The sequence below is a fragment of the Adiantum capillus-veneris genome, chromosome 28, assembly GCF_014529385.1.
Source record: "Adiantum capillus-veneris isolate H3 chromosome 28, ASM1452938v2, whole genome shotgun sequence".
NCBI classification, from domain to species: Eukaryota; Viridiplantae; Streptophyta; class Polypodiopsida; order Polypodiales; family Pteridaceae; genus Adiantum; species Adiantum capillus-veneris.
In genome coordinates, this window is record NC_140958.1 from 91868071 (window position 1) to 91880871 (window position 12801).

At 46.5% G+C, this 12801-nt stretch overlaps 1 protein-coding gene across 4 annotated transcripts in view; it reads right to left on the bottom strand.

Annotated features, from left to right (window-relative positions):
- The window catches only part of LOC147420880 (uncharacterized), a 77246-nt gene that overhangs the window by 16908 nt on the left and 47537 nt on the right, over positions 1-12801 (bottom strand). For 2 of the 4 annotated variants that reach the window (XM_086505125.1, XM_086505124.1), the window contains 2 exons: positions 7924-8024; positions 7751-7853 (listed from right to left, as the gene is read on the bottom strand). In XM_086505125.1, the coding sequence (XP_086361251.1) occupies positions 7751-7853; positions 7924-8024 (204 nt within the window). Of the gene's footprint in view, positions 1-7750; positions 7865-7923; positions 8025-12801 lie in introns of all 4 variants that reach the window. The other 2 variants (XM_086505127.1, XM_086505126.1) reach the window with 2 other exon arrangements.

The window sequence follows — 12801 nt, forward strand, 5'->3', positions numbered from 1 at the left end:
AGCAGTGGACGGAGACTCTACTCACACCCTAAGACACACACAGTGGCAGGGGGCAAAAGCAGTACAACAGCCAGTGAGGACTGGCTGCGGACACACTTACTTCACCCACACGCACGTGCACAGGACAGCCAGAGACTGCAGGCAGGACACTTCACTGCGAGCACAACACCTCCAGAGTCTGCACGCTGCCCAACTGTGCTGGCAAGATCTGCAACAGCAAGCGAGATACAGCAGAGGCAGTTGGAAGAGCTGTCGGCGCTAGGTACTCGTAGGCACAAGCGCCCAGGGGCAAAGCCTAAAGGAGCAGAGGTACACGCAGGGCTCTCTCTCTCTAGCAAACACTCTCTCTCTCTCTCTCTCTCTCTCTCTCTCTCTCTCTCTCTCTCTCACACACAAAGGAAGGTTTTGATCCTTTTGTACTGCGTAAATAAATTACAAGCCCTTAGGCATTACATATGCCTATAGGCATCACATGGTAAAAACGAAATTGACAGTAAAAAATACAACAATAACCATAAACCATGGGGAGAACCTACTAGTGCCACAGAGTTACAAAAGATTGGTGATACATCGAAGGGGCAAGGGACAAGGAGGTGAAGGAGGACTGCGAAAGAGAGCTGAAGAAGAAACAGGCCATCCAGACTTGCAACAAGGAGGCCAAAAACTCCACCAAAGAGTCTCCAATAACAAACTACGGATCTCCAAGACCAAGAGGGGCACAGCAGCAAACAAAGCACCACAACCGCACATCCACTCTGCATCAGAATTCCGAGAAAGAGACAACCTCCCACCCATCCCTCACATCAATCAACAGGGCTATGACGCTCTTCACTCTTTAACCTACAAAATGCGGCGCCCAAAGGGAAATCATTATTTACTATTTTGGATGAGGATATATGGGAATTTTCCAGAGATGGTGATATCATGATTTTGGGAGATTCAAATTTCAATGCCAGGATAGCGCAGTGCCTGTCAGTCTTCTATAACACCTCTTCGGAGATGTTGAGAGAGCTTGATACTACTCACATGGGTCTGGCCAAAGTCTCACATAACAGAGAGCAAACAGAGTATGGCAGATTTCTTACTGAGATGGGTAGTGCAACTCTGGTTTTTGATACACATATCCACCATTTCGTATCTGTTCTCTGAGATACACACCCACTTTTTGTATATGTACCTCTCAGGCTCTTGCTACCCACCTTTACAGCTTTAGTAATGTCTCTGTTTAGTTAGTTTCTTTCTTTCTTTTTATTCAGACCTTGTATCAGATTCACCATGATGTTACTCTCTGGTCTCATAGGTCAGAATGGCCTTTAGAAGACGTCAATATAACATTTCATCTCTCTCTCTCTCTCTCTTTTTTTTTTTTTTTTTTTGGAAAAATCAGGGCTATATATTACTGAGTACAATACGATCCCCAACGGATGCCAAAATAGCCTGTCACGTGGGGTGTACAAACTGAATGTAAGGGTGAGAGCCACTATAGTGACAAATAGGCTAGTACAATCTCATGGTGGTCTGTGTGATGAGTGGAGTAGAAACCACTGAGGGGGGGCATAATGCCATATAATCTGACCACCTGGAAGTGTGAAAAAGAGTGGAGCTCGGGCCCAACGCCGAAGAAAGGCAAATCGTCGAGCCTCGGCTGCTCTAGATGTACCTGAGGAAGAATCCCACTGCCAAATCAGGGTGTGAATGATGTCCAGCCAAATGGCAGTAAGGATATCCTGAAGGAGCTGTGGAGCCGCACTGAGAATGTGAAGACAACGAGCTCTCCAAATATTCCATAATGTAATACTAGTGATGACTGAAAAAACTTCATCACGTGTCTGAGGATCCCCCTGCCATGCGATGTGTGGTAACATAGCCAAAGTTCCTCGCCGATAACCAGTCGAGGTAAGCATAAGAGCTGGATCTGTGTCTGAGCCCTCATAGAAAAGATGCGGTCCGGGCATCGGCATCAACCATGAGACAGAGCCCCAAGTGAGAAATCCATCTTGAACACCTGCTCTGCTAAGTAAAAAGCAAACTGTTAGCCACACTATATGAGAAGAGGAGCATGACCAAAGACAGTGGGCTGGTGACTCAAGTAGTCGCGAAGGACATCGAGTGCATAACAGATCATGACCCATAGTAGCTAGCCAAGTCCCAACTGGAAGTCCTGCATGTGCAATCATCCACATGAAAAAAGAAATACGACGAGCCGCATGTAAATCCCATATGGCTGACCAAAACTGCTGTAGATAGGCATGGGAGAGACCTGAATGTAACCAGAAACGCATACGAGTGGGCTGCTCTGGGTGCTGTCTCATCAATGCTAATCTTCCAAGTCTGACAGTGTACTCAAAAAATGATACATGTGCACCAGTGGGGTTAGAGTGAGGCCAATGCCACTCTCCTGGGTCCCAATAAAGCTGAGATAAGGCACGACCCTCCCACACCCAAAGCCTCCAAAGGGCGGCATCAGCGGGTGCGAAACGGGGGTCAACACAACGACGCTTTCCGCGAGAGCCAACTACTCGTATGGCCTCCCATCGAGCGCCGGGGTAGACAAGGTACTGAGAGGTGGTAGCAAATGTCAATCTAGCATGAATCCCCTGAGAGGAGTCTGAATCGACTGTGAACAGCATGGTGTCTAAACAAACTAATAAGAGAGTGCTTTGAGCAAAGAGACCTTCCCAGCCACTATGTGGAGGCATCTGAACCGTGCCTCGCATGACTGCGTCCCACTGTGAAGGAATGGCAGAGTCAATCTCAAGAAGTCTGCCTGTCACCCCGCGACCAATGTCATAATGTTCTACTACAAAATCTGCATCCAGCATACGCGTCTCATGAAACAACTGCATAGAGGCAGCAGGGCCAGTGTCCCAAGCAGCCCAATCAATGTGAGTCCTCTCTCCAAGCTGACGGGGTGGGTTAACCGAAGAATCAAGAACTGCATCATTCCAAATGAGAGGCTGGCGCTCAATCTCCTCACGACATGAGGGAGGTGAGCGTATGAGAGCTCGTCGCATGGAAACCCAAATCTGAAGGAGTGATCGGATGAAGGGTGAGAGAGTGCTGGTGGACAAGGGGGCATCCGTAAAGAGAAAACGATACCCTGTACGCCAAGTATGACCATCTCTAGTGCCGAGGCGTGGAGTTGCTGTGCAAATAGCGGCCTGAAGAAGCATCTTCCAAGGTTCTTGGCCGGGAAAAAGACCTCGAACAATAAGCTTGGTAAGAAGGGCGCGACTCTGTAATTCTGGATCAATAATGCCAAGGCCGCCCTCTGACCGAGTTCGAATAATCGTGGACCAGCGAACTCGAGCACGAGTATCAGTAGTCCCATCTGTGCTACTCCATAAAAAGTTATGCACTAGTCTACGGAGCTGAGCTATCACTCCAGAATGTAGCATCCAACAAGAGGCCATGTACCATACTGTAGCCAGAATGACCTGGTTGACAACCAATGCACGGCCAGCCAACGACAGATGACGTGAAGACCAATGACATAGCTTCCTGTGAATAGACTGTAGAACGGGTGCAAACTGCTGCTGTGAGGAAACGTCAAATCCAACCTGAAAGCCCAGATATCTGCATGTCTGACCCGGCTGCAGCCATGTGAAACCATCAGCTACCCCCCAAGTAGGTATGTCATCACTGCCAACCAGTAACCCATAGGATTTATGGCAGTTAATACGTGCACCACTGGCAATGCAAAAAACCGTCAAGGCCTCCCGCATGGCATCAAGAGCTGCTAGCAAATAGTGCAACATCAGCATAGTGTCATCAGCGAACTCCTGATCGATAAGGTCCGGAGCCGAATGTACTGGCATGGTCAAGCCACGAAATGCATGACTCTGAGCACGAAGAAAATCTGACATAGTCTCTCCAACAAACAGATACAGATATGCTGCTAAAGGACATCCCTCTCGAACAGATCGAGAGAGCTCAAAACTGCGACTAACACGACCACCAATAGTAATAGCATTGTTGGCAGTCCTGAAGAGAGCGGAAATGCCTGCGATCCATCGCGAGGGGAAACCCATCCTGGCTAATGATCCTTCGAGAAAGTCCCACTCAACACGGTCGTATGCTTTCTCAAAGTCAAGAATGAAAAAACGAGAGGTTCAGAAGATGATCTGGCCCACTCTACTGCCTCATAAAAAGTGAAGATATTATCCAATATGCATCGATCCATGACAAAGCCTGTCTGAGAAGTATGAATAATATCTGGTAAGAACGGTCGCAAGCGATGGCTGATCAGTAACGCTAATATCTTATAGACCAAAGGGAGTAGGGTAATAGGTCTCCACTGGCGGAGCTGAGTTGTGTCACCCCCTTTCGGAATAAGAGATATGAGACCTGAGCAAAGATCCAGATACATATATCCTGATGCAAAGATGTCCTGACAACCGCGAAGCAGTGGTATATGCAATGCATCCCAATAAGTCAAAAAGAAAGCTCTAGTGAGGCCATCCTCTCCTGGGCAGGAGGATGGATCTAGACTCTCGATAGTAGCATGAAGCTCTGCAAGTGTGAAGGGTGCCAACAAGATCTCGGCCATAGTATCTGTACAACGGCGTCGAGTGTGATGCCAGATCTGCTCACGGGCAAGTAAAACCTCAGTAGTGCATACATCAACAGTGAACAATGCCTCAAAATAATCTGCAGACATATCAAGAATAATATCAGGATGCATATGAAGTGTCCCCTGAGCATCGCACAAAGTCCGAAGGGTGGTGCCAAGAGGGCGCTCTTTATGCGCAGCGAAGAAGGCTTTATTCATTCGATCAGCTTTAGCTATCCAATGAGATACTGAAGCATGATGAGTGAACTCAGACCTAGCCTCCTGTACGCGACGAATTTCCTCTGTGAGCTCTGTCTGTCTAGCAGCGAGATAAGCATCCTAAGGCCACTCCTCAAGCAAGCATTGTGTGGAACCAAGAGGAATGTGAAGATCAGACTCACGTACTCTCAACTGTCGATGAGTAATAGCAATCTGATCACGGCAGTAAATACTAGACTGAGTAATGCAATGAGCAAGGAACTCTCCAGGGGGACCACAATAAGAAGCACCCGTGGACCATAAGTCATGAATCTATTGCTGCAAAACTTCAGTGGTGAGAACACTGTCAGGTATGCGGCAGCCCCGTCTCTGTGCAGAGGATCTAGTGAAGGAGATAAACAATGAGATGGGTAAGTGATCTGAGAGGCTGGTCCCTCTCCAAATAGTAGTAAATCCACCTAGAGCTGCTGCCCAAGGGCCAATGTAAAAACGATCAAGTCGCTCTAATAATCTCCCCTGCTGTCTCTGAAACCCCCACGAGTAATGAAGTGTAGCAGGGTGATGACCAAAAGAGGGTATGTGCCATGCATCAACACCTTGAATAGCTAGAAGAAATCGATCCCAATCTGACTGCTCATCGGGAGAGATGGATGATAGAACAGGAGGAGTGATGGATCGCCAATCAAAGTCGCTTTTGACATTGTTGAAGTCGCCTCCTACAACCCAAGAGTCTACAGCAGGTAGAACAGTAGCCAAAGAGGCCCAAAAGGTAGCCCTCTCCCGAGGAGTAGTGGGTGCGTAGACTGACATAAAACCAATGATAGAGTCCTAAATCCGAAGAGACACATAGATTGCTCTGCCAGCGACAAGGGTGCCATGCTGCTGAACTGAGGCCAAGTAGCGTGGCCCCACTGAAATGCATACACCGCAACTCTGTCCATGAATGCCTAGAGCAGGCTCCCAAAAAGTGTGAGCGTCGGAGGGCATGAGATTACCAAAGGGGGTGGTAATCTTATGCTCCTGTACTAGTAATATATCCACAGTGCCTACTACATGAGCGTGTAAATCTCTGCGAAGTAAAAGCTTGCGGGAACCTCTTACCCGAGAAGTCTGTAAACCATTAGCATTCCAAGAAACTACATGTAAATCCATAGTCTGCATGAAAGAATTGGTAAAGCATCTGACTAACTGCGCATCTTCTTGGAGGCAGCTGGGCCATCCAAGGGGTGAGCTTCGGGCGGTAGGAAAGCAACCCGCAAGCCTTCTCTAAAATATGGCGTCTCATTGCACCAACTGCGGACCTCAACTTGTTTACATTGCATTACTGATGCTGCAGCTTTGACACCCCAAATGCGCATAGACATAGGAAGCACCACATCTGAGGATACATGAATGACCATAGGCAATGAATAGCAAGCATAAACATCACTCCATTCCATAGCACCAATACAGGAAGGGAAGTGTGGAGACAGTACATCTGGAGCGGAAGTAGACAACCATGAATGAAGTTGAGCCATAGATTGAGCATGCACAAAATGTAGAACCTGATCCTCAGACCATTCTTGAGCTGCGAGGAATGGAAGGAAAAAGGAATGGGTGGGCTGAGAGCGACTGCCTATTAAAGAGGGAACACAACCTGGCTTGTGATGCATAAGGTAGAGTTGTACCCGCAGTGGTCCTTCTGAGTCACCACACATTTCAGCCCGATGAGTGCCCCAGGAAAGAGGACAGGAGCTGAGAAAACTGCGAGGGACGTAAGTATGAGCGGCTGAAGGAGGGGGAGGACCAAAAGGTGGAGGGGGGGGAGCAAGGGCGAGAGGGAGAGGAGGAAAAGGGAGAGGTAATAGCGGGGAATGATCCATTTACATGGGAATAGGGATCTCGGGCAGAGGAGAAGGAGCGGGCGGGAGAACGTCAAGAGAAGGAGGAGCTGGTAGCAGAGGTAAGTGATCATGTGCTGAAGAGGAAGAATGGCGAGGAGAAGCAGGGGGTAATGGGGTGGTGGAAACTTGAGAGGGAGTAGGAGAGGTAACAGTGGGGGCTGCATGCGGTGTAGGTTGCTGACGAGGACGGAATGAATGGTTACGACCCACTGTCTGCCATGCATTCTCAGTAGGAACTGAAGCGGAGGGAGGGACATGGGGGGTCGAAGCTCGAGGAGCACCTGCAGGCTGTCGAGGTGCTCGAGTAGTAGTAGGAGGAACCGGTTGTTGACGCTGACCACGTGACTGAGCATGAGTGCCAGGAGCTGGCTGTTGTTGTCGCCGATGGCGGGGCAGGGTGGGGCAATCTCGTGCCAAGTGTCCCATCTCGTGACAACGTAAGCACTGCCCTTGGCGACCAGTGACTACCATTCGGCAAGAGTAGTCTCGATCGCGCACAGCCACAGTAACTGTATCTGGTAATGAAGTATCCCCAAACACCAGGACCTGAATGCGAGGTGGACCAGAGGAGAAGATGCAGGATCCTCGAACTACTGTGCCAAAATGAGCAGCAATCATCTGAAGGAGATGCTCTCTCTCTCTCTCTCTCTCTCTCTCTCTCTCTCTCTCTCTCTCTCTCTCTCTCTCTCTCTCTCTCTCTCTCTCTCTCAAAAAAACAAAAAAAAGAGGAGGGCTTTGACCCTCTTGTATTACGTAAACAAATTAAAAACCCGTAGGCATTACATAGGCCCATAGGCATCACATGATTTGGAGTTGATACAAAATAACTTCCAGACAATTAAGAAGTGAATTGTAATCTCGGAAGGGTATTCATGCCAAGCTTCTGCTGATGAAAAGTTTGAGAGCTTATACAAGTTTGGATTAGGTTTTGTACATTAGAGAGAAAGCAACAAGTTAGAAAGAAATTGCAATGTCCAGTTTCTTGAAACAGTCATATGCTGAGGCTTTCTGAACTATATGCGCAAGAACGAAAAGAATGAGACTTGACAATTTCCAAAAAAAGACCTGCTATGATAATTGAAGTATGAAAGCTTACCATAATCAAAGACACAGTGCCCTTTGCATTCGCCATTTCTGATTCAACTGGTAGCGTTGTAGCAGATTGCGTTCCACAAAAGCCACCTTGTACCAAAGCATACCTGTAAAGCACCTTTGACAATATGCAAACGATTCATCATTCAAAACTTCCAGAAAAATAGTACACATCACCCTTTTCTGCTGCCTGGAGAGCCTGTATCAACTGTCTCTCCTGGTGGTTCAGCACGATAGAAAAAGCATCCATTGAGTGTACTACCACTTGCTAACAAAGACTACATATTTCAAACATACATGTAAGATTTAGAACAGAAAACACAAGCATGCAAAACTTAGTGCTAGGACTGCAAAGAACATAACATATTCATTGACAACGTACATGTCTGGCTAAGTATCTGAAAATCATTGATTTCTTTGGACTGTTTCTAAAAACCATTTTAAGCAAAGCACATTAGATCAGCCAGTGTTTTCAAGGAGACCACCTCTTATAGAGCACATTGTCTAGTTCTAGACATATGCAATGTCTTAGCTCCTTTGTGCTAGCCCTTCCCAATGTTTGACCCCTTAGCTTGATTTTACTCATTCAGTATTGCATCATCAGCACCCTCGACATCGGCATTGCCTCTAGCTTTGTCGCAGTTGGAGATCTAGATCCAATTCCTTAGCGTTTTGTATTTTAAGCCCTTAGCCTCGCATATCCAAGCATCTACCGCAAGATCCCAACATCTCAGCGTCTAGGACCATTGTATCAACATTTGTGCAATCTAAAGCAAACACCTCTCTAGCGATAAAGAGGGGGCCCCTTCGAGGGGGGTTTGGGAACCCATCCGATGTTAGTCTTCTTATCGATAGGTGCCCTCTAGTTACCATGGTATCAAAGCGTCAACAGTTTGCTTTTTTGAACAAGCAAATCAATCCTACATCGTCAAACAACTAGAAGCAATGGATTTGGACAAGTATTTACGATTTCTCGTCAATGAGTTGAAAGATTTGCTTTCGAGACATCCTTAGTTCGAGAGCTTTGACTCATCAACCGATAGATTATGTTATCCAAAGGGATTATGTTATCCCCTATCACGTGCACATCTCACCCTATGTGTACGTGGACAAGCTACTTTATGACAAGGGTTCAGTCCAGTTCAGTCAGTCTAGCCTAGGAAGTGTTCTGGAACCTTTGTGAGTCTGTTCGCAAACTGTGCATGCCCAAACACTTAGAGTAGATGCATATCCTCTGGTTGTCACTAGCATGATCATCAGCATTACAATCAAATTCCATCAGGAGCATTTTACATTGCAGAAAACCTAATTTCCCTATTTTTGCCATTTTTCACTTATTATTTTCAAGTGACTTTTGTTGGGAACTGGGTAGGACAATTTAGAACAGCAAGTATATAAGAAACCCTAGCACTAGCATTTCTGAAAGAAGAGGCAGCAGGAACAAGAGTTCAACAAGCACCTTCTCAGCAAGATTCCCCCCATCAGCAAACCTAGCGTTTTTGCAACAACAAGCCTGGCGTTTTTGCATGGCAGATCTGCCTCGGCAGTAGCAGTCTCCAGCAAGTAGCCTAGCCTTTTTGCATCAAGCTCCAGTTCAGCCCAGCGTTTGGATTTGCAGATCAACCTCCCCGTTTTGCAGATCCACGATGTCAGATCAGCCATAGCCTCAGCGTTTTCAGTTTTCAGCACCTAGACAACGCAGAAGAAGTACCGAACCTCGCACACCTCACCTTCCGCAACAGATCCTCGCCGCACGGTCAGATCAATGAGCATTTGCAGTTTCAGCCCGGAAAATGCAGATTTCAGCATCTGCGTTTGCAGCGCGTCGTCGTTGAATCGTCATCATCAACATAGAGTCAGAATTCAGCAGATAAAGATTGCAGATTTCAGCCATTAGCGTTTTCAGATTTCAGCCTGTCTCGTCATCATCGTCGTCCTCATCCTCGTCGACATCGTCGGCAACTCCAAAGCATTGTAGAGTTTTGTGCAATCAATAGTAAACCGCTCTCGCCATAGAGAGTGGGGCCTTCGGAGGAGGGTTTTGACAACATTCTGGTGTCGTATTCTTCTCTCTCTATCTCTCAATCTCATGCACCTTCATTCACAGTGTTCACCACTTTGTTTGTGTCCATCATAGTAACAAGGAATGGCCATTTTCAGGTCCCCGTTCCCCGTTCCCATCCCGATTTCCCGTTCCGGGTCCCCGTTCCGTGTTTCAAACGTGAGTCTCCGAAACAGGGAATGGCATTTCATGCATGTTGCCGTTCCCCGTTCCCCGTTCCCCGTTCCGATTTCCCGTTCCGAGTAACTATGGTGTCCATGGCACTCTCATTAAAGGAACGGAAGGCTCTCCCTTTCGGAAGTAAAAGGAACCCTTGAGCACAGTTCGGAGCACTCATCTTGAGCAAAGTTCAACATTCACTTCCGCTGCACCTTACATTGGTATCACAGCTTTGGCAGTGTGTAGGTCGCTTGGATATGGATTACTCCCCATCCAAACCGGCCTAGAGATAGCGAGATTGGCTACTATTGTGGCATCAGTATTTTCTCATTGATCCCATGAGGATTGTCTCATGGAATGTACAGGGTTTAGGTGGGCCCCACTTTCAGCGCCAAAGGGGCCGCTTTTGCCAGAAGCTTCAGAGATACCTTGTGGGTGGTATGATTGATATTCTTATGCTTCAGGAGCATCATCTTTGTGAGAGCCACATTCAGCGATGTGGTCAGATTCCGCGTGGCCACTATGAGACTTTTTGGTCAGCTGCTTTTGGGTCTGGAGGCATTCAGGGAGGGGTATGTATGACTATTGCGGACTCATGGTAGCAGGCCATTGTGGGAAGAGGTATTATTGTGTCAGGTAGGGCCCAGTGGATTACTATGCAGATTCATGGAGATGGGGTACACGACAGAGGCAGGGTTGGCATCTCCTGGCCACTCAAAGTGTGTTATGCCTATCATTGGAAAGCGGCGTTTGCATATTCATTCATATGTGGACACAAAGAAATTCTATATCATGCCACTGGAAGGGTGTGATGCCCTATTGGGAATCCCGTGGATGTTCCGTATACATTGAGTGCTGGATGTCTTCAACAACAAGATCACCCTACAACATAGGGGCGAAACTCACATCCTTGATGTAAAGCTTAGAGGGGAGTCTATCCCTATTGTACCTACTTCGGCTATCACTTCTATAATTAAGAATCATCTTTCTGCGTCCTTGATTTTTGCACATGATGTTTCAAATAATTGTCAATCAAATTTATCGGTGTTAGATAAAGAAAGGTCAGCATTTTTGCGAGAGTTTAGTAATTGTTTTTCTGATTCATTACCGTCTCAGTTGCTGCCGGAGAGGCCTCAGGATCATGCGATAGATTTGGTGCCAGGTTGTAGCCCACCAAATAGACCTCCCTACAGGGTTAGTGCGGCTCAGCAGAGATTATGGGCCAAGTAGAGGAGCTGTTAGAGAAAGGGTTGATTCAACCTAGTTCTTCACCCTTTTGCTCCCCCAGTGCTTCTAGTGCAGAAGCAGTATGGCTCTTGGCACATGTAAATTGATTACCGTGCGTTGAATAAGAATACCATCACGAACAAGTTTCCTATCCCAAGGATTGATGATATTCTTGACCGACTAGAGCGTGCTACAATTTTTAGCAGAATAGACCTTAAGAGTGGATACCATCAAATTCGTATCACGCGAAAGGATGTGCACAAGAATGTGTTTAGGACGACGTTTGGTCTGTATGAGTTCTTAATGATGTCGTTCTGTCTTACAAATGCTCCTGCTACATTCAATAGGATGATGGATCGGATCTTCCTCCCACATCAAAAATTTGTTGACACATTCTTTGATGACAGGACAATCTACTCAAAGAATGAAGAGGAGCATAGGCGTCACTTGACCATTGTCTTTGAAGAGCTACGTAGTCATAGGTTGCTTGTTAATCCTAAGAAAAGTGAGTTCTCCTTGGCAGAGATTCACTTTCTTGGCCACATAATTTCAAAGGATGGTGTCCGAATGGATCTTGCCAAGGTTGAAGCAATCAAGACATGGCCAGATTTGAGGATTGTGCATGATGTCCGTAGCTTCTTGGGCTGCTCTTACTACAGAAGGTTTATCAAGAACTTTACCGAGATTGCTTCACCCCTACATGCTCTGCAAAAGAAAGAGGTCACTTTCAAATGGGCACAAAAAGAGAATTCAGCTTTTAATCTCTTAAAGAAAACATGACTTTGGATCTAGTAATCGTTTTACCAGATCTCAGGAAGTCATTTGTGGTCCAATGTGATGCGTGTGGCAATAATATTGGGGCAGTGTTAATGCAAGATGGTCGGGAGGTAGCTTACGAGAGCAAAATCTTGCAAGGGCCAGAAACAATTATGCAAATCTATGAGAAAGAGCTACTGGCTGTGATTCATGCCCTTTCTAGTTGGAAGCACTAGGTGCTGATTTTGTTGTCCAGACAGATCATCAAACCTTGGTATACTTCTTGACACAGTCAAAGTTATCCGAAAAGCATATGAGATGGGCAAACATTCTCTCTATGTTCCACTTTCAAATTTTGCATGTGGAAGGCAAGAAGAATGTTGTGGTTGATGTGTTATCAAGAAAGCCATAAATTTCAACTATGTCAAATCCTTATCATCATGAGCTTGATGACATGAAGGAACAATATGCTACTGTTGAAGATTTCACAAGGATTTTTGAACAGTTGCAAGATGGGCAACGCCATGAGCACTACCTCCTCGAGGATGGTTTTATGATGATGCATGGCAGACTATGTGTCACTAGGCCATTGCGACATAAGGGTAGAAATCCATGTCCCACCGTATGCAGGGCATCGTGGTATAGATACGACAATGAAAGCCGTCGAGATATTCTTTTATTGGCCTACTTCAAGGAGAGATGTGGATGCCTTTGTGCGAGCATGCATGATTTGCCAAAAGGTCAAATTTGAAAGGCAAAAGGCACCAAGGTTGTTACAGCCACTACCTATTCCAGATAAGCCATGGAAAAGCATTGCTATGGATTTTATCTTTGATCTTCCAAGAACGCCA